The 22,194-nt window shown below is 39.1% G+C and overlaps 1 protein-coding gene across 2 annotated transcripts in view; it reads right to left on the reverse strand.

Moving 5' to 3' along the window:
• Positions 1 to 5,336: 5,336 nt before the first annotated feature.
• YWHAE (tyrosine 3-monooxygenase/tryptophan 5-monooxygenase activation protein epsilon) overlaps positions 5,337 to 22,194 on the reverse strand; it is a 41,025-nt gene continuing 24,167 nt past the window's right edge. Inside the window, exons 2-7 of one of the 2 annotated variants that reach the window (XM_044002843.1) lie at positions 14,726 to 14,925; positions 13,920 to 14,026; positions 12,963 to 13,169; positions 11,799 to 11,935; positions 7,956 to 7,999; positions 5,337 to 6,277 (exon numbers count right to left, since the gene is read on the reverse strand). In XM_044002843.1, coding sequence (XP_043858778.1) covers positions 7,992 to 7,999; positions 11,799 to 11,935; positions 12,963 to 13,169; positions 13,920 to 14,026; positions 14,726 to 14,925 — 659 coding nt within the window. In that variant the 3' untranslated portion in view covers positions 5,337 to 6,277; positions 7,956 to 7,991. The remainder of the gene's footprint in view (positions 6,278 to 7,955; positions 8,000 to 11,798; positions 11,936 to 12,962; positions 13,170 to 13,919; positions 14,027 to 14,725; positions 14,926 to 22,194) is intronic. The other variant, XM_044002842.1, reaches the window with a different exon arrangement.

Here is a 22,194-nt window from a genome sequence, read left to right on the forward strand (position 1 = left end):
GAAACTGAGGATGAGGGAGGCTAAGGTCACACTCTAGATTCTGGCCTCTTTCCAGTGTACCACAGTATCTCTAAATGACCTAAAAAAGTACTTTCCATTTGAAGCAGCCCGGCATCCCAAAGTGCTGCCCACAGAGCAGTTCCCACCAAGGATGCTGGAAGTCTGGATGCGGGATTCTCTGGCCCAGATGTTTTTCACCAAACCTTCCTTGTGGGCCCAGAAAATGTAGCCATAAAAGAGAAGATGCCACACACTGAAAAGCATTTGTGGAAAGTAACAGCAAGTTCTCAGCACAGTAAATTCCAGACACATTGAAGAGGTCTATAGGGAGGGAGCTGTCCAATAATCAGAGGTTAAAGAGGTTGCTGCATTCAGGGAAAGGATGCACAGTCATTGGAAAAGGTCACCATTCCAACACTTCCAAAGATGCCCATTGTAGCTTATGACAGTGATGTAGGGCTGGACAAAGCAATCTTCCGGTTGGTGTGTTCATCTTTTTTGTCTTTGGCACAAAACCAGTTCAAAATCAAAGGCTTACTGGAGCAAAGATACCCTACAGCTAGACAACTGCAGGACTCACCCTGAGGAAGCAAGCATTCTTACCATCTTCCTGACCCTGCCTCATTACCTCACTAATTCAAACAAAGGGCATTGAAAGCATAAAATGTTACTGAAATGATTCCACAAGAAAATTAACATGTAGGGATCACACGGGGCTTCTAGAGGAATTACATTAAATAAAATTTGCCTCTTTTACATTGCTTTATAACTGGAATTCAGAACCTGTTGTGGAAATTTATTGTGATTTGGGGAACCCTGCCTTTGGGCTGAGATTAAAAAGCCTTAGGCCCTCAGGGTTTTTTCTGTGTAAGAGGGGCTGGGGACCCGTTCTCCCCGCTTCAGCCGAGCGGAAAAGCCCTGTAGACCTTACTGGACACCAGGTCGGATGGCTAGGGGAAAAGCCCCAGCTCCTTCTGCCCTGAGGGGATCTACCCCAGAGATCCCAGGCTCATCCAGGCAAGCCCGGCCTCTGGCAGCCCATGCCAGGCCCCAGGAGAGCTGCAGGAGGCACAGCCCCTTGAGCCCTGGGTGTGGTCGAGCCCCCCAGCCACAGCCCTAGCTTGGCATGTGCGGGGGCACAGAGAGCCTAAGGTTTGAGGGGAGAGAAGATATATACTGGGGAGTTAGGCAGTGAAGGAGGTTGGAGAAGACAGTGATGGAGAAAGCAAGAGAGGGCTGACAGACAGGGGTTCCCAACAGTAAGAGGCTTTTCAGGGGGATTGGCAAGAGTATGGAGCAGTGGGGCTTTTCAGTGAGGGGAACAACGCTGGAAGGTCTGTTGGTACAGAGAGCAGAGGACACTAAGAAAGTTGCAGGCACAGCAAACGAGTTCATTGGCAGAAAGTTTAAAGGCTGACAGGTTGTATTTTACTTTTGTTATCCTTTGTTTCTACATTTAACTCTAAATTTATTCACCTAAATAAACCCTGCTTTGATTATTGTTTGCTTATCAATTTGGGAGCAGAGCAGTGTGTAGAAAATTTTTAAAAGGCCCTAACAGATTGGCTTAGGAAATTAATAGCAGTCAGATAAGCCAGCCAGTCAAAAGTCCCCAGCTTAGTCCTCCAGTTAGATTAGTCCCCCCTAAGTTAGTTAAATATTTCTCACATTTGAATGGCGACCGTGGCAGGACTTATGGCCCAATTATAATTTTTCTAAAGTTATCATTTTTCTTGTATTTATAATTTTTCATATAAGTACAGTTCTAGAATTTTTCAAATTAGTAGATATATTTTTTTACACTGTGTAAAAACTGTTGGAGTAGTATTACCAGGTGAAAAATGTGTAGTCTGTTAGGTAAACAAGCAAACAAGCAAAGGTCCTTAGAATGAGAGATGGTCTCTCTTCATCTGATCAACAAATGGTATGAAAGCAAAATGAGTTGAATCTAACCAGAAGGTGACTGTGGTGACTTCAGAAAAGCAGTCACATTCCACCACCCTGGAGGCTAAGAGGCTGTGTATATCTGTGACTTTAGTATTAGGAGGTGAATAGGGAAATTGGGGTGGGGGAGGAGCAAATGACAAGTCTGAAGAAAACAAGTTCCTGATTATCTCCACTACCCTTTTATTCTGGTCAGCAGCTAGGTGGTACAATGGATAGAGAACAAGTACTAGAGTCAGGAAGACCAGAGTTCAAATCCAGCCTCAGACACTTACTAGCTGTGTGACCCTGGTTAAGTCACTTCATCCCGTTTGCCTCAGTTTCCTCATTTGTCAAATGAGCTGGAGAAGGAAATGGCAAACCACTCCAGTGTCCTTGCCAAGAAAACCACAGACGGGGTCACAAAGAGTCAGACACAACTGAAATGACTAAACAAACCATCCATTTAGTCCCCTGCCCATCTGTACTGTATTGCATGATACTACTGAGGCTCAGGTGACTAATAAAAGGTTAAATTATATTCAATGTGTTTAAGGCAAGAAAAGATTTCCAGGGCAAAAAAACAAGCATTTATTGAGCACCTACTACTACATGCCCAGAACAACAACGCTAAGAGGAGACATGTTCAAAGAATGACGTCATCTTAAGGATGAGATCTTGGGAATGTGAAAAATTCTAACAGGAGAACAGCTCATGCCCTAATGGTACTGGAGAGCTGAGCTACTGACTGCTCAACAGGCATGCCATCACACATCAAAGACGCGTCATTATATATCATGACTTGACTGGTTCAGTCATATTTTCAAGTCAAATTAATCATTCTTAGCTTAGAACAGCGCTTCCTAGGATGTTTTCCTCTAAAAATTTCTTAAATTCCAAATCAGTTTGCTACTCCAGATTTTATATATTTTATATATATATATATATATATATATATATATATGGCAGGGCAATTGGGGTTAAGGGACTTGCCCAGAGTCACACAGCTACTAAGTGTTAAGTGTCTGAGGCCGGATTTGAACTCAGGTCCTCCTGACTCTAGGGCTGGTGCTCTATCCACACTCCAGATATATTTTAAGAGCCAACCTATTAAGTCTGAAGACCAGGCATTAATCTTTCCCCATATGTCCTTTTTTTAATCTATTGAGTTTCTTACCACCTTTGTACTTTGTGTAGGTCATTTTCAGAAATGAAGAATACCCCTACCTTTTTTTTTTTTGAAAGTGAGGCAATTGGGGTTAAGTGACTTGCCCAAGGTCACACAGCTAATAAGTGTTAAGTATCTGAGGTCGGATTTGAACTCAGGTCCTCCTGACTCCAGGGCCGGTGCTCTATCCACTGCGCCACCTAGCTGCCCCACCTCTACCTTTTAATAAAAGTACAGTGGAAAATTTTAAAGGACCGGAAATTCTGTCAAAAAAAAAAAAAGGCGGGGGTGGGGGGGAGAGAAGCAGCTACTCCAACTGTTCAAAACTCCACATTCAGGGGTACAACTACTGATCTTTTCCAGTAGCCCAGAGCCCAACAGCATGACTTTAAAATTATTTTTATATTCCCCATAGATTCTTTTAGCTCCCAATTTTGTGGCCTCCGGCAAAAGTATGCCATGCTTGGGCAATCAAGTCATTCACATACGAAGCCCCCTCCCCCCCAGGAGAATTTATAACAATCTTTATGCCAATTCTAAGGTAAACTTACCCACTTCTGTCACTGAACATATGTACACAACTACAAATTTGTTAGGCTTAGCTTGATATGGGACTTACTAATAATATCACAATGAAAACTATTGACCCCATCAGCCTCCTGAAAGAGAGGCTAGCTAAAAACCAGTCTCAGGAGGTAAAAGCAGCTTATATTATTAGTCCAACCCTTAGAGCAACACATACAAATCTCCTTCCCTTGACTCTTTTCTAATCATCTACCATGGCATCTACTGAGTTCCAAACTGATGATATAAGTGGCCACATTCATTTTCTCTTTCTGCTCTAATGTCACTTATCACGTCCATGAAAATTTGTGAAGAACAGTCAGTGTTTCTAGGAGCACACAGTTGCAGAAGCATGCACGCCTTCTCTGGCCAAGGGAAAGAGAGAGAGGGTTCTCTATTTTACCTCTTGAGAACGTGGATGGTGCTGGCCTCCCCAAAGTCCCATGCAGCATTCACTTATCATGGAAAAGTTGGAGCAGTGCCTTAAGCAGTCTCTCCATGCTTGTGGTGCTTTCTTGAAGTTGGCACGTGTCATCCCCATCTCATACCCTGTGTAGGGGCATAGCCAGTGATGGAAAGGATCCCCTGAAGATCACTTGGGCGTTGCTTCCCTGATCTGGAGCAGAACCATCGCCATCCTTCAGGGTGACAAGGACCCTTCAGAGCTATATGTACGTAAGTCCTGGATCCTTTTAACTCTGGCATTCCACCACTGCTTAACTTGATCTGTGCAATCAAGATGTGGCCTTTCATTTCTGTACAAGAATTCTGCAGACAAAGCTACCCAAAAGTTGGTTTTGCTCCCACAAAATAGGAGGGAATCAGAAATTTTCAATCACTGTACCAACACAAAGTGGTGAGTGCTAGAAAGTATTTTATACTATGAATTAGTAGATTTATTCTGATTGAGACATATTTCACAATCATCTTAAATTCATTATCTGCTAGGGGAAAAATTGGCAAATTTAGGAATTACATTTCCAAACTATCTAAATTGTATTTACATTTACAGGCCATTAAAAAACCTGCAAGAAAAGTTGGTTATATTATCTATGCAAAGGGTATATGCCATCTACCCTGCCTTAAGACTCAGCTAGATGTTCTTCATGCTCCTCTCCACTCTTATCTACAATTCCAAACAGGTTCTTTGCCCAATTTTTCAAACCCAGTCAATATCACATGGTTATACCCTACAACTTAAGAATCAATGCTTTAGAAACTGCAGTGTAATCAACTTGCTAATTGGTGTTCCATCTGATGATGGCCTAAAATATCTTACAGGGCTCATAACTTCACGTCAGCTTTAGAGAAGTTACTCCAATAATACAAACTTGTTCAGTTGCATTCAGTGAGGCAACTCAAAATGCCATGTTACTGAATGAAAATATCCCTACAGTTACAACGAACTGATCCCACTTAAGCTATCAAACAGGCAATACAAGTGTTGGGCTTCCATTAGCATGGAGAAGGCTGGCCTACCTAGTACTATTAACACCTGGTTAAGAGGCAACCTTTATTGAAAGAGACAGACAGACTCCTATCATCACTTGTGCAGCTTGGACAAAAGCATTTTAAACCTCTCAAATTATGGGGTCTTTTGGATTCATGCAAAAACAATACCGCCATTAGTGTTTGGACCAGAGTCTTTATTTGAGAAGTATAAAGGATGGAGTCGCAATAATTTTTGGCATTTTTAATTTAGGTTTGTTTTATTTAAGTTTAATGTTAATTCCATGCTGTGTTTCAGTAAGAACAATACAGATTCTGTATCTGTGGCTCCAGTCAGATATCCAGTAGTACAAATTAGCTTCAAGTTACACATACTGAACGAAAGAGGTTGAGCGAGCGAAGGAGGGCAGGGAGTAAAGGGGAAGAAGGGGAAAAGGGAAGGAGAAAACCCAAAGAATTGAACACGCATGCAGGCTTTTCAATACCACCTTCAATGCTAACCTGCTGTGAGGGAAGGTCAAAGTCGGCAAGAATGAGCAGCCACGGATTGTTGGGCTGTTACCAGCACCATTTCAGCACAGTTTGGAAACACTTTTTACAGCAAAACCACTACAATAAACGTTCCAACGCAACCTGTAACTTCAAGCTAAACACCCAATTAATTTTAAACATTGGTATAAAATTCGGTTTAAACAATTATAAAAAGGAAAAATGCCACCACATGCGCCCTACAGTGCGATAAACCTCTCTCCTAGACTCTCGCTTCACCTAGAAGTCTAATGGCATTCCAATGTAATATCCATGTCTAATGGTTATCTTGCCACATCTGGCACGGAGACAATACAGTAATGCTGAAAAAGCCTCTATGCAGTCCTGTTAGTGTCTTAAAGAACCTAAAAGCTGGGACCAGTAAAATCCACAGAAATTCACTCTTGCCTTTAAGAACTTTGAAAACTGTTTTTAAAAAAAAAAAACCAACAGGGCAGGAACCTAAATTCTGAGACCAAATGTAAAAGTCAGATTTGGTGGTTCTCAGTGACAATGGGAAATTTTCAGGGGGAGGGATGGGGAGGAGTGGGGTGGTCAGAGATGGATTCTCTTGTTGGCTTTGATGTCTTTCTCACTGGTTTTCATCTTCCACATCCTGCAGCGCTTCTTTATTCTGTTCTTCACCTGTAAAAGAAAAGGGGTCAGAGCTTTCATCATGACTCAAGACAGCAGAAATGACATGTACATACCAAGTATAAAGAAATCTTACACTTGCTACAATTTTATTGCCCACTCATACAAAGGGCTATAAACCAGACAGTTGTAAGCCCCCAAAGACTCTATTTCAATGACCTAGAAGAATATGACATAACATGAAAATCAATGCATAGTCATTAACTTTTTCTTACTAAATAAATGAGCTCTCAACATGGACAGCCACGATAATGATCTTAGAATGATTTTCAAGCTTTCATGTTGAAAATCAAGCTCTGATATTCTATCTCAGGACAAAATGTTCTTCCCTAATAACCTCACCCCCACCTTATTAAGCATCAAGAGGAAAAAGGATCATTTGTATTTATCGAGGTAGGTTTTCACAGGAGCAGGAGGGACATCTCACCCACTCAATCTCAGTAATGCTTCAAAACAGAGGCAACCTTGCAACAATGACTCATGAAATTAGAATGAAGTTTATTATGGGTGGTTGGTTTTTGTTATTTCTGAAACGGGACAGTAACATTTTGTGTCTCATCAAGGCAGCCTCAAACTATCCTAATTTCACATTCCAAATTGGAACAGCATGCCAAAAATAAACCAGAACACTGAGGTTATTAGAGAAGGGCATTTGGACCGGTTCTCTCATGCTGTTTTTCTTTAAAATTGTTATTAGCTTGGGGAGTTAACTGCACTAAGACATGCAAGAGAAAGCCAGCCTATTCACTGGAGGTCAACTATCTACTGATGAGCATTAAGTAAGTCAGCCATAACAGAGAAGCAAGCATGCCAAGGAGATAGGACTATCAACAGAATAGGATGAAACAGGTAAAAGTTCTATTCTTTCTCTTCTTTAATAAACCACTTACAGTTTTCTAAAGTTACCTGGGTTGAATCTAAATCAAGGAAATCAATTAGCTAACTCCATCATCAATAAGGCAGTTCAGACACAAGGGACAAGAGAATTGGCCTTCCATTCATGATTCATACAAGCTAGAATGGATCATGACACAGCAATCCTATGGGTACAGAGGCACCTTAGATAAGATGTCTTCTGAAACCCGGATATAGTGAATAATGGCACCTCAACAAATGTTAATATGAAAATGGGGTTGTGCTTTTTTTTTTCTTTTTGGAGGAAAACAGGAACCAAAGGGAAAAAAAATATTTTAATAAAGGTGATTTACTGACAGTACTTTTATTTTGAAGGTACAGAAAGACAAGGACCTAACTAATCACTTATTAATAAAAAAGAAACTGATGGACTTCCCAATTCTTGACAAAACCCCTGTGCATCTAAACTCGGCAATAAGTATCATTCTAAAAAATCCAATCTACTTTTCTGATAGCAGAATATGGCTGAGACAAGTTAATTATTCAAGGTCTTAGCAAGCTCTAATTCACACGTAAGCAACTGTGAAATTGGCCAAAAGATCAAATAATTTTATACCATCCTCGTGTAAATCACACCCATCCAGAAAGTGGGCAGCCGTAGCAGGCAACAAATCACTAGGAAAATGTTTCGCCCTAGAATCAAGTCTAAGACGCAAGCAGCCTCTGAGCACCAAAATGATGATATGCAGGCATGATTAGTGAGGAAATGAGAACTCAAAGCAGAAAAATTCACTGTGCTAGGATAATGACTTACAAAGTAGTTTTTAGGAAAGATCAGTTGGATTTTCCTTTAGGAATCTATATAGCAGGGAGAAAGGGGGGAAAACAGGAATCATATGAAAGCAGCATTACTAGTGTGGAAAAACCCCAAGGCTGTGGGACAGAGCGGAAGACCATTTGGACCTGGGAGTCAGGAAAGCATCCAATTCTGGTCTTCCTACTGACTTGTATAAACTTGGCCAGATTATCTAACCTCTTACCCAGTTTCCCTTATTTATCAAATGAGAATAGCAATACTTGCAACTGACCGCAAATGAACTTTTCAAGAAAAAAAGAACCCTCAATTTTCCTGGAGTCAGAAGAATACAATTCTAGAGGAACAGTGCAGAAGGGAGGAGTAGCTAGTTATGGATTTACACGACATATGCATCTAATTTACAGTTCAGAAAACAGAATTCAATGTCATGTTCCGGACTTTGTAAACCCAGTTTAACTAAGACACAATGAGATGTGCAAACCCATGAATTTCATGCATTTCATCACTTGCATCCTGTAAATGCATCAGAACTGAGTGGCAACAATCTTATTTATCATCTTTCACAAGTCTGTCAAAGGGAGAAAGAAAACAGAAAGACATCTACAGTAACACTAACCCTGTAAACAAAATAAAATTTTATTTTATGAAAATATAAAAACCATGCCATAAATACCCTTAAATTGGCCAAGGTTTTAATTCACAAAACTAAATTAATACAAGTTGCAAGATTACTCAAGCACAATTAGTGAATGGATTAACCTACCATTCTAAACTATTCCTTCCAATTGTTTCTTAAACAGCATCTTATTTTCTGCTATCTGTACACATTTCAACACAACTGTGAGTTCAAACACTTTCTTTCCCCCAACCTTGCTAATAAGCTGTATGCCTCTCAATTTTGATTATTTAACCTTCAGAGTAAATATACATCATTGACAAAGCTTTCGTGTGAAAATCCAACTTTCCACAAAATCAGCTCTAACACTAAAGAAAGCCTGAACAAGATCTCAGAAAGAATAAGGCTCTGGGGGCGGCTAGGTGGCACAGTGGATAAAGCACCAAGCCCTGGATTCAGGAGTTCCTGAGTTCAAATCCAGCCTCAGACACTTACTGGCTGTGTGACCCTGGGCAAGTCACTTAACCCACATTGCCCCGGAAAGAAAGAAAGAAAGAAAGAAAGAAAGAAAGAAAGAAAGAAAGAAAGAAAGAAAGAAAGAAAGAAAGAAAGAAAGAAAGAAAGAAAGAAAGAAAGAAAGAAAGAAAGAAAGAAAGAAAGAAAGAAAGAAAGAAAGAAAGAAAGAAAGAAAGAAAGAAAGAAAGAAAGAAAGAAAGAAAGAAAGAAAGAAAGAAAGAAAGAAAGAAAGAAAGAAAGAAAGAAAGAAAGAAAGAAAGAAAGAAAGAAGGAAAGAAGGAAAGAAAGAAGGAAAGAAAGAAGGAAGGAAGGAAGGAAGGAAGGAAGGAAGGAAGGAAGGAAGGAAGGAAGGAAGGAAGGAAGGAAGGAAGGAAGGAAGGAAGGAAGGAAGGAAGGAAGGAAGGAAGGAAAGAAGGAAAGAAGGAAAGAAGGAAAAAGGCTCAATGGGAAACTTATCTGAAAAAGGAAACTCCAACTCTGCCATGTAAGCCTGTTCAACACCTGTGAAAGAGAAACTTCCCAGCACTTTGCTTGACTCTTAGAACAGCACAAGGCTGCTCTCAAGAAGAGCTGGCCATGATGTCTGCCTCAAGAGCTCAGATTTTACAGGCAATTCTTAATCAGGCAAGATAATGGAATTAGAACAGAAGAAGAATCCAAGACATTTCTACTAAGCTTTGGAATGCACTGATTAGTTCCTAATGCCAACAAAGGTACCTTTCTACCTAAATTTAGCATTCTGTTTGCATTTCCTTAACTTAGGCTTCAGTAACTGCTGTTTAAAGCAGAAACTTTGCAAATCAACACAGGCTGCTGCTGGCAAAGAGTAGGAGATTCTTCCTTCAAATAAGGAAGAGTGAACCAAAGACTCACAGACATCATTTTAGGGCCTGGCATGTAAACCCAGAACAGGCTCAACCAAGCAAAAGTGCCATCGCTCCCTCTCGCCCCTCAGATCAGGAAGCCATGAACATTTTCTTCCTCCTTTCTCTAGACTGCTCTGACCACACCCTAGCTAGGAAGGTGGAGGTCTCAGAGGAGCAGATTTAGGAGAAAGGAGTTTAGTGACCATCTAGTTTAACTCTCTTGTTTATAAATGAGAAAACAGGATTAGAAAGGATAGGTGCCTTGCCCATTAACATCCAGCTAAGTGTTGGGCAGCTAGGTGGCACCACAGTGCACAGAGCGCCAAGCCTGGGTCAGGAAGACTCATTTTCCTGAGTTCAAATCTTGCCTTAGCCACTGAGTAGCTGTGTGACCCTGCACAAGTCACTTCACCCTGTTTGCTTTAGCTCCTCCTCATTAAAATGAGCTGGAGATGGAAATGGTATCTTTGCCATGAAAACCCCCAAATAAGGTAGGTCATGGAGAGTCAGACATGACGAAAAATACTGAAAAACAACAAAGTATCAGAGATGGTTTGTTAGCTTAGGTCATACAGACTCCAAATTCGGCCTTTTCTCCACTGTGTCATACTGGTGCTCTTTTTTATCAGGGTTAGTGATTTAAGAAGAGCTACTTTAAAGTCATTTCCATGTTTTTCTCTTTCTTGACACTGAATCTCAAAACTGATTTGGCCAGTCTCATTAGTGATAATTCAAGTGGAAAACTGTTTAATCTAGCCTATTACCCATCTAACAGAGGAAGAAACCTCAGCCCAGAAAGGGAAAGTGCCTTGTTCTAGTTCATTGAGCTGGGGCTTGAACTCATCCTCCCACCCCTAGCATACTGATTTTGCTCAGCGCGCTCTCGCGCTCTCTCTCTCTCTCTCTCTCTCTCTCTCGGTTTCATGTGCCTGAGGGGGCTCATCCAGCACCTAAAGGCCAGCAGAGGATCACACTATAACACAAACATGGCAGCTGGAATAACACTGGGAGGCCGCTGCCCTAGGCTCATGGTCATTATGCTGACATTTCCCCCACTGGACTACTGTGGTTCATTCATTTGCAACTTTCACTGAAAACCACTCAAGAACACTTCAGACCAGTGCAAACCACCTGAAGAATATTTCCATGGAGCCCTACAACTGTGTATACAACACAACTGACAGAGCAAGCCAGGTTTGGACCCTCAGGAATTACACCGGCCCCTACTGAAACCTCCAATATTAAGTAAAGCAACAGCTCAACCTTGGAGACATTTCACACAGCCCTTCAATTTTGAAGTTCCTTCTCTCTTTTTCCAGCCTGACTTTCAGAATCATGTAAACAAAGTTTACATTAAGCAGAGTATTTAAAGATAATTCTATTAACCTTTGTGCAGGAATTAGAAGAGACTTATCCTTTTATTCTCATTTTTTTAACTGGAATAAGAACTGACTGTAGGTCAAGTAAAATGACATTCTTCCCATGTATTCCCTAAAGAGGCACGATTTTTAAAAAATTTCTACAGTAAAAGATATGGAGTCTAGGGCTGTGGCTTAATACTTACTTAAATAACATCCCCAAAATATAGACACAAGTCATCAGTTTCAGTAAGTTAAAACTGAAACTTTTAACATTAACATATAAGGGAGGTGATAGATTTAGGGTGAAGACTGAGACATGGTTTTTGAACCAGGCCAATGGGGAAACTTGTTTTGCTTGACTATGCACATTTTGGGGATAGGGGGTTGGGGGTGATTGCCTTTTGTTTCTCCAATGAGAGAGGGTGAGTGTTCAAAGAAAAACATATTTTTGTTCATTAATTTAAAAAATAAAGATACTTACCATCACCCTGCATATCTGAAGTCCATAGTGTCAGGTTATCACGTAACAACTGCATGATAAGTGTCGAGTCCTTATAGCTTTCTTCACTCAGCGTATCCAGTTCTGCAATTGCATCATCAAAAGCTGCTTTTGCCAACCTACAGGAATTAAGATTACATTTCTAGGTGCCATCAAGAACAAAGCCAGTTTCCCAATTCCACAAAATTAGACATCATTAAGTCTGACCATCTCCCAACCTTTTTTTCCTCGATCACTAGTTTGTGTCCTCGTGTTGGATGGGTGATTAGTTCAGGCAAATGCTTCATCACAAATAATGAGGAAGGGGGAGGGGAGGAGTGATCTGTTTTGAAACAGCTAATTCAGAGAACAACCTTTACTGAGGCTAAGGGAGAATTCAAGTCAATCATAAAAATACACTAATATAAGCTACTCAACACAACTTTTATAAGAATATACTAGAATATCAAATGGAATGGAGAGCTACCCACAGTTTTTATCATCAATGGAGACCTAGAACTCTACTTGTACTTGTGCTTAACTCAACAGGTCACTTAGAATGTTTTTAGATTGGTTAAAACTCTTAAATAAGTCTACCTTGCATTAACAAAAAGCTCCTAAATAGCTAATATAATTCCAACCAAAACATAAGGCATTAAATTATTCCCAATTTCTGTTTCTTAACTAGTGAATATTGGGCTTTTGAACAGAATGTATGTGATTATTCATACTTACTATATCATCACAGCATTTGTCTCCATTATTAAGTGTAAAAACGTGTATTTTAGGGGGTAGCTAGGTGGCGCAGTAGATAGAGCACTGGCCTTGGATTCAGGAGGACTTGAGTTCAAATCTGACCTCAGACACTTGACACTTACTAGCTGTGTGACCCTGGGCAAGTCACTTAACCCCAACTGCCTCACCCCCCCCCCCAAAAGTGTATTTGATCCCAATGATGCTGAATTTGGAATAATTTAGGTCTTGGACCCCATCTAATGGGGGGTGGGGGGGTAGGTCATTTAAGTAAAACCAGACCTTTTCATGAGGTTGATCCAACAGCATGGGAACAGTGAAGATGAAGCAAAAATTAAAACTAATTCCTGATGTCGTAAGATAGTTGATTTTTGTTTTTGTAAAAAGCTTTTCTTTTCCAAATGGTTGATTTACCTGCAGGCACGGTCAGGGGAATTAAGAATTTCATAGTAGAATACGGAAAAGTTGAGAGCAAGCCCTAAACGGATGGGGTGCGTTGGAGGAAGTTCTGTCATTGCGATATCGCTAGCAGCTTTATAAGCCACCAAGCTATTCTCTGCAGCCTCCTTCCTGTCATTTCCTGTGGCAAATTCAGCCAGATACCTGTGGTAGTCCCCTTTCCTGGAGTGGGTAAGAGGAAAACACAGAACGAAACATTTAAAGATATTGTTTTTAGGTTGTCCCTAGGCTCTACACATAATACAAGCTACAAATATAACCACATACTGTACATGTAAAGATTAAGCGTATTGGCATTTCCCCAACCATTCAGGCCTACTCTATCAAACAATATAAAACCTTCTACTTTCAGACCTGATTAATTTATCTACCGTTAACTACTCCCTGCTTAGAGACCACCCAAGCATTCAACAATAGCCCATGAGCTCTACTACTCCAAAATCATGTAAAACCCTCGAACTGACTCCTCACTTGACAATAGTCCCGGAAGGTGAGAAATACTATTTTCCCCAAGTACTCTGAGGTGGGAGAACAAGCTCTAAGTAATCGTATAGGATCTCCACAACATAAGCAGCCAATAATTAACAATGCTTTGGTACAGACAAGAGAAATCTACTGAAACAAATGACAGACACAGGAAAGAAGAGAAACAGGACAAATTTCTGTTATCTCAACAACAGCTCCCAGCCATCTGAAACACAAGAATCCACTGCATGAAAAGTGTGCCCTCCTTGTGGTTTATCATTTGGTATCACGTTCACAACACAACCCACTTATTTAGAAGCCACTTCTCCCACTTAATCTTCCCACAGTTACAAAAACATTCTTAAATATGAAACCTTGATAGGAAGTCATGTTCTAAGAAGAATGCCAACTTTTAATCGGACATTTCCCTACAAGTAAGGAACCTACATTTTATAATAGAAAACCTTGGACTCGCCAGTGTTTGCTGCTGGAATGAGGTGTTTGTCCAGTACGTCCAGAATGTCACAACAGATTAATTTTAGTTCAGTCTCAACCTGAAAAATCAAACAGGAGGCTTAAGACTCATAAATTCATCAACACATAAATAACTCACCTCGACCTTTAATTTATGGGAATGAGAGAGCCTGCTGTTAAATCAATACCATCATTGCATTTCTCCCATTCTTCTCTAATATGCTCCCCTGCCCACACACATAAATTAAATATTCCAGGAGGGGCAGCCCCTAAGGTCAAGGAAGGCATCTTTTCCCTTTTACTACATAATTGGTTAAGAACTGAAGTAGACATTGGGGGTTGTTCCCAGTGTACACAATAGTGAAAAAGCGTGTATCTTAATTATAAACTACCAAAATTCAAAATTACTAAAGAATAACGCTAGATAATCATAAAAGGATAGGAAACTTAGTGATGATGTGAACATAGAACACTGATGGAAGAACATTCAAAACAGGGCCTTGGAAAATTTGCTAAGTTAGATAGCTAAAGGTTATTTTTCACTGAGTTCTACCTTTATTTATTATATATTAGTTCTAATACAGTGTGACCAGATTTTTAAACAATGTAAAAACCCAGAAAACATTAAAATAAATGCTGGTTTACTCCTTGTTCCTATGTGCAGTCTGGGCTTCATCAGATCGTGCCTATCTTATGTAACTCCATCCAGTTTGACTCCCCCTTCAGATAAATCTATACCAAGGGATGAGGAAGCAATAACAAAGTAGGAGACCTCTCACCATTTGCCGATATTCCCGAATCATTTTTAGCTTGTCTTCTCCTCCCTTGTTTTCTTCTTTCTGTTCAATGCTGCTGATTATCCGCCAGGATGCTCTTCTGGCTCCAATCACATTTTTATATGCAACTGACAGTAGGTTTCTTTCTTCAACTGTCAACTCCACATCCATCCCTGCTACTTTCTTCATTGACTCCACCATTTCTAAAGTAACAAGAAAATTGGAAATGTCCAATGTTATACCTTAAGACGCTGAAACTTTAATTAGCATGTTTCTTCTCATTTAGCCTTGTCTCTGCCAGAGTAAGTGGATAAACAAAAACTATAGCAGCATAGCTTTTAAACCTCAGAAGTCTAGGGCTCTTTCCACTATATCATGCAGCCTTTAGATCACCAAAATCCAATATAGGAGAGCAAATACAGGGAAAACTCTGGGATGAGTTTAAATCCTCTATTCACCCCCATACACCAAAATATGTGTAGTAGCACTTTTGTGAAAACAAAGAATTGGAAACAAAGTAGGTGCCCATCAACTGGGAACTGGTTAAACAAACTGTGACACATGAATGCGCTATAAAAAAGTGATTTGTGGGAAGAGCTATATAAACTGACATAGAGCCAAGAAAACAATATAAACTGGACAGGTAGGTGGCACAGTAAAGCACTGGCCCTGGATTCAGGAAGGCCTGAGTTCAAATTTGGCTTCAGGGGCAGCTAGGTGGCACAGTGGATAGAGCACCAGCCCTGGATTCAGGAGGACCTGAGTTCAAATCCAGCCTCAGACACGTAACACTTACTAGCTGTGTGACCCTGGGCAAGTCACTTAACCCCAACTGCCTCACACACACATAAAAATTTGGCTTCAGACACTTGACCTGTACTAGCTGTGTGACGCTGGGCAAGTCACTTAACCCCCATTGCCCCGCCCAAAAAAATTTTACATATGTAAACAATGACAACTCAGAAAGAACCCCCTCCCCAACACACAAACAAAATATGCAAAATTATAAAAAACAAGCATAACTCCAAATAAGAAAAAGCTCGCACTCCAACCTTTGGCAGAGATGGGAGGGTCCACTGGTTTCCTACACTGCACTTGTTTTTTGGACTCTTTCAATGAATGTATTATTTTCATCTTTAAAAAAATACTGTTATATGGAATAGCTTTCAGGAAATGAGAAGAGGAGCTAATTATGAGGGAGAAGTGATGAGAATGGGAAAAAATAAAAGATATCATTAAAAACTTGTTTTCTAAGTGACTGTTGTAGAACTAAAAGGGGGGGGCAGCTAGGTGGCACAGTGGATAGAGCACTGGACCTGGATTCAGAAGGACCTGAGTTCAAATCCAGCCTCAGACCCTTGACACTTACTAGCTGTGTGACCCTGAGCAAGTCACTTAACCCCCACTGCCCCACAAACAAAAAAAAAAAACACAAAAAAAACACAAAACACAACCCAAACCAAACCAAAAAAATAAACAAATAAAGTAAAACTATAAAAAATAAGTACAGCTCATGAGATCTAAGAAGATATCTCCCACTGTAGAGAAAAAAATGTAATGTAAGTACTGTATTTTAAAATCCAATAGCATGCTCTTGAAAAAATACAAAATTTTATAAAAACTAATAACTAAAGAAATAACCAATGTCCATCAAAAGTTCACAACTATCCATATCAAAAGTCAAGAGTGGAAGAGATGGAATAAAGCAAGTACACTATTAGCATGCCTTGAGAGTTACTGAATAAACTAAAGATTCCAAAAATGGTAAAATCCTTTGACCTAGTAAACTATACTGAGAAAAGATGACTGAAAAGAAAACAGGATCTGTCCAAAAATATTCATAGCATTATTATCCATAATGTCAAGAAACTAGAAACAAACAAGTCTTTTCCTTAGAGAATCTTTGAACAAATTATTATAGGTGAATGTCATAGAACTCATGGATTTCAAGAATTCAAAAATACAGTCATGAAATGATGCAAAGTGAAAAATATTAAATCAGAAGCATACACACACTGACAACTATGTAGCTAGATAACAACAAACCCATGTAAAGATCATGAAAACAAGGCCAATCTTTGTACAGTTGTACTGTGTTAAAAGTCAATAAATACATCTGTTCACATTAGCAAGACTTTATAATGTAAGGTCTTTTTAACATATCTGAATATTGTAGATGGTCAATGGAAATGTTAAATAAAACGATTTAAGGCCAGAAAGTACACATTCTGTACACATTTTCTAATTTTAAACAAAAGAACCATTTCCTCAAAACTGCTAACCTAAAAAATTAAGCACCTAGGAGAACATAAACAACTGATTGATTACATTACCCAGTGAAATCAGAATGATATCATTTAAAAAGGTTTCAATGGCTTCACTTGGTTCCCTAAACTCTCCTCTGCTGTTAAAAGTAATTTTGGCAGTGATAAGAATTATTTCAGCAGAATATTGAGTGGATATGCAGTTGTGGATATGGGTCCCAGGTCCTATGTCCTTTTCCAAATGGAAAATCTTAACATACACAAAAATATACAAACTAATGAGCTTGGCATTTCATTTTTCCATGTTTCTTTCAAAAAGTTATTTTAGTTGCTTATATTCAATTAACGAGCTAGCCAGAAGGTAAAGAACTTGCTTTCAAGCCTGAAGTCTGTCACTTGACAGAAATAAAGGTCTTTTTGGGTATCTAGTAAGTTCCTTGCCTCCTTAGAGACTGAAATCTGCCAGAATTCAGCTGTCACTTCTCATGTATAAATGATAAATTCTCTTCCTTTACATGAAAGCTTAAGTAGTTCCCATTTTCTGCCACTAGATGGCAAGCACAGAAAGAAACAAAAAATAAAATAAGGAGAACAATGTAGTCCCCAAGTGCAGACAACAAATTAAGGCTTCTAATACAAAGTAAAAATAGTTACATTTTCAGGAAAATAAATTAATACCACCAAATAGAAATCATTTAGGCAAAATGCCACTATACGGCATTTCTGGGAAATGTCAGCACATTTCAAATAATCAAGGGCCCTAGTTATCTCATCTACAAAAAATAAAAGGGAGGGGGGGGGGGGCTCATGAGATGATGGCTCTGATTCCACACTCTGCACTATCTAGATCAATGAGCCTGTGACTCTTCCTCTAATGTTCCTTCTAAGGAAAGGTCACAGAAGCATTTAAAATAACATCAGGCAAGCCTAGGAGGCAGACAGCTCATCTCGAGGCCACTTAAGACATTCACTTAAAAGTAGGAGCAACATCCAAATGACTCAAGACCCTGATGATTCTAACCCGATTATCAATGTTTATACCACCAGGCTGCAAACAGGACAAGGAAGTATTAGTTCAAAATCATTTCCAGACTAGCAACCATCCTGAAACTGTACTTAAAGGAGATAAATAACAGCGGGGAAGTTAGCATACATACATACATACATACGTACATATATATACACACACACACACTTTGAAAGTCCTGGAAGAAAAGTGGGTTCACTGAGGAGTGGCTGAACAAATTTTGGCTTATGAATGTAATCAAATATTATAATGCTCTAAGAAATTAAAAAGAGAAAATAGAAAAGACTTGTAAAATGGAGGCAAAAACAGGAAAACAATTTACAGGAAACAAATTAAAGGAAAACAAGACTGAAAAAACTTCAGAGACCTGGCCAGTCCTGAAGCATCCAGGGGGCAGAACTTAGAGGCAGAACTGGGGATGAACATTTTCAGGATATCCAATGTGTTAATTTCGCTTGAGTGAATTCTTTTATTATCAGGCATTCCATGGGGCTGGGAAGGAGAATTATTAGGAGTTGATTTTTTTTAAAAAGGTCAAGAAATCAGTCTATAGTATGTTTTTAATCCCATTCTGGATTCCTCATAAAAGGAAATCAAGTAAACTTCCCTTTGCAAATAATTAAGCTAACTGTAATTTGCACTAGCAAAATATAAGTAAATTAGTTGCACCTAAAGGAATACAAGATTTTAAAAAAAAAAAGGGAAAAATCTAGCATGATTCACTGCAAATCTGTAATACCCTGACACTCAAAATCAAGTTCATGAATCAACACTGCTAATAATCTAAAAGCAGTTCACCCTGGAGACAAGGAAAGGTTAGATGAGGAAGGAATTTTATTACATTTAACATAGACCATCTTAAGGACCACAAAACCAAAACTACTTTGATTCTAAGAATGATTTGAAATGCCGGGAACTTTCTTAGCAATTAAAAAAAAAAATCAAAACAAAGTAGGTACTCAAATGATAGGTAATTGCTAAATAAAACATGGTATATGAAATGACTACTGTACCATAAGAATGACCTATTAAGTGACTTAAAGAAGCACTAAGATTTGGGGGATACAATGTTTAAGGAATTCAGAAAAATAAGGGAAAGCCTAGTAGGAACTAATGCACAGTGAGAACCAGGAGAACCACCACCACTTTGACTATAAGAATATTAAGAAAAACACAAAAGGACAGCCAAATTCATTAACTGCCATGCCAGTACTGAGCTTGGTTCCAGAGAAGAGAAAAATTCATAGTGAAACCTTCCTGGTTCAAGGAGTTCTAGGTATGTACGATTAGGTAAATTTTTTTTTTGATAGAAGGGAAAGTTTTATCAGGAAGTGAATGTGGTATAAAGAACAAAAGGTACCAATAAAACCTTAAATTAACCATAGATTAAAAGTATGCCAAGAAATGAAACAGAATCCTTATCCTCACCTAACAATTTGGTACCTGTTAAGATGGCCCAAACTGGACCCTTGAAAGGGAACTTCATGGGTGACATGCACTAGGACCAGGGGCCAGACAAGCCCAAGTTGGGAGTCTTGCCTAGAAATCTGCCTTGCTGTGTACACTGCCAAGTCACATAACCTGAGTCTGTCAATTCATGTACCAAGAGGGAAGGATAATACCTGCTACACCTACTCTGCAAGGCCAGCGTAAGGGTTAAAAGAATTGTGATTAGAAAACCTTCCAAGAAATTGAGGGAATGTCCATCAATAAGGGAATGGTTAAACAAAGTGTAGTTTGTGCTGTAAGAAACAATTAGCAGGAGTTGTTCAGAGAAACCTGAAAGGACTTACATGAACTGATGCTGACTGAGGAGCAGAACCAGGAGAACACTGTATACAGTAACAGCAACAATGTGTGATGAACAATGGGGAAAGACTTGGCTCTTCTCAGCAGCGCAACAATCCAAAACAGTTTCAAAGAACTGATGACAGAAAATATTCTCAACATCCAGAAAAAGAACTGTGAATTATGAATGTTTCTGCTTTTGGACTGGTTTTTTTCCCTTCTTGTTTGAGGCTTTTCCTTTGTGCTCTGATTCTTCTTTCACAAGATGACTAATGTAGAAATGTTTGATGTGACTGTACATATACAACCTATATCAGACTGCTTTCTGTCTTGGGGAGGAAGGAGGGAAAGGGGGGGGAGAAAAATTTGGAACTAAAAATCCAGTGTAAACAAATGTTGAAAACTATCCTTATATGTAATATGTAACTAGAAAATAATAAAATTAAATTAAAAAAAAAAAGGAAAAGAAAACCTTCCAAGGCAGGAGGATTACTCCAGACCCCAGATCCCAGGCTGCCTTCTTGGTTTTGTTCTCTGAAGCAAGGTCATTCTGAGAAGCCAGGTCTCAGCCACTGAGGTAGGACTGACACCTCAACAATTCAACAGGCTTGGCTATTTATGTGGGGTCATTCATTTCTTCTTTTAAGATTCATTTCTTTATTTCCATCTTGACTGAAGAGGTAAAACAACTGTTAGATACCAAACATTGGCTAAGTTCACTGGCCAAGACCAGCGCTTTAGAGAACCAAATTGCTTTAAATTTTTTAAACTTTAATATATTCAATATTCTCACTAGTTAGAGGTTCATCCCCAAGATACTTAAGAAAACATACACTCATCCAAGACAACTCCATAGGTCTTATGAAAAATTCAATCCATCTACAGAGAGAACTGATGGTATTTGAATACAGATTGAAACAGAATTCTTTTTTGTTAGTTACTTTATAGAAAACAAAACAAAACAAAAAGATGATGAACAGGATGCTATCAGAAAAACCTGGAAAGACCTACATGAACTGAAGCAGAGTGAAATGTACTGTATACAAAATAACAGCAATAGTGTAAAATGAGCTGCTGTGAAGGACTTCGTTATTTTCAACAATACAATGATCTAATATAACTCTGAAGGACTTATGAAAATTGCAATCCATCTAGAGAGAAAGAACTGATGGTATCTGAAAACAGATTGAAGCATAATTTTTTTGATAATTCCTTAATCTGAAGTTTTGTTTTTGTGTTTTTTTTCACAACCTGGCTAATGTGGAGATGTTTATCATGACCATTTATGTATAACTTATATTAAATTGCTTGAGTTCGGGCGGGGGGGTGGGGCGCCCCCCGCCGGGAGAAAGAGAAGTTGGAACGCAAAAGTTTTTTTTAATTGACATCAAAATTTGTTTTTACATGTAAATTGGAAAATAAAATTCTATACCAAAAAGAAAACGTACAACCTTTGCAGTGGATGTTTCAATGCCCATTCTAATGCAATGCCCTACAAATGATAACTACCTCCTGACTCAGCTGTGAATTAGTCCAACTATTCTAAGTACTTCTGGAATTATGTGAAGAAAGTGACTAAAATGTCCATGTCCTTTACCACAGAGTCAGGGCATGTCCTCCAAAGAAAGTCTAAGACAAAAAAACAAAGATCCCAGAGACACCAAAACATCCATCACAACACATCTTGTGGAAACAAAGTCAATTCCCTCCACTGAGAAATGGCTAACAGACTGCGGCACATGAACGTAAGATTTTGTGATGGAATATTACTTCACTCTAATGAAACAAGGAATATAGTCAATATAAAGAAGCCCAGGAAGACACAGTAACTAAAAAAGTCAAGGCAGCAGAATAGAACCAGGAAGATGACACAAGCAACAAATACAATGCTATAAATTCAAACAAACAAAAACTGAAAAGCTTCCGTTAATTCTAATGACAGAGCTTGCCCCCAAAGAGATAAAAAGTTCCTCCCTTCTTCAAGATGTGGAGATCTATGGGTGTGGAACACTGCATACATACACTGTCCGATGTATGAGCTATTCAGTAATACTAATAAGCTCTTTTCCCTTCTTTCTTTTACTCTATTAAAAGGGATGTTCCTTCTGAGCAAAAGTGAGAATACATTCAGAAATAAAGATATAAAAATAAAATCTCAATAAAAGTGAAAACATTAAAATGAAAATATTTTGGATTCCAAAACTTGTGGCAACCCTCCTACCCCAGCCCTACAGTCTCAAGCCAGTATCATATTATCTACAACAGTCTGGCCTCTGATGACTACAAAAGGTCATATAGGTCACAGGTCTAAGGTTTCCTAGGCATGGATGCTGTGATCTAATTTTCAGGGGGTGCACATTTCCAATCCCCCTGAGTACCTACCAGCAAGGAAG

Source organism: Dromiciops gliroides, chromosome 4 (assembly GCF_019393635.1).
Source record: "Dromiciops gliroides isolate mDroGli1 chromosome 4, mDroGli1.pri, whole genome shotgun sequence".
Lineage (NCBI taxonomy): Eukaryota > Metazoa > Chordata > Mammalia > Microbiotheria > Microbiotheriidae > Dromiciops > Dromiciops gliroides.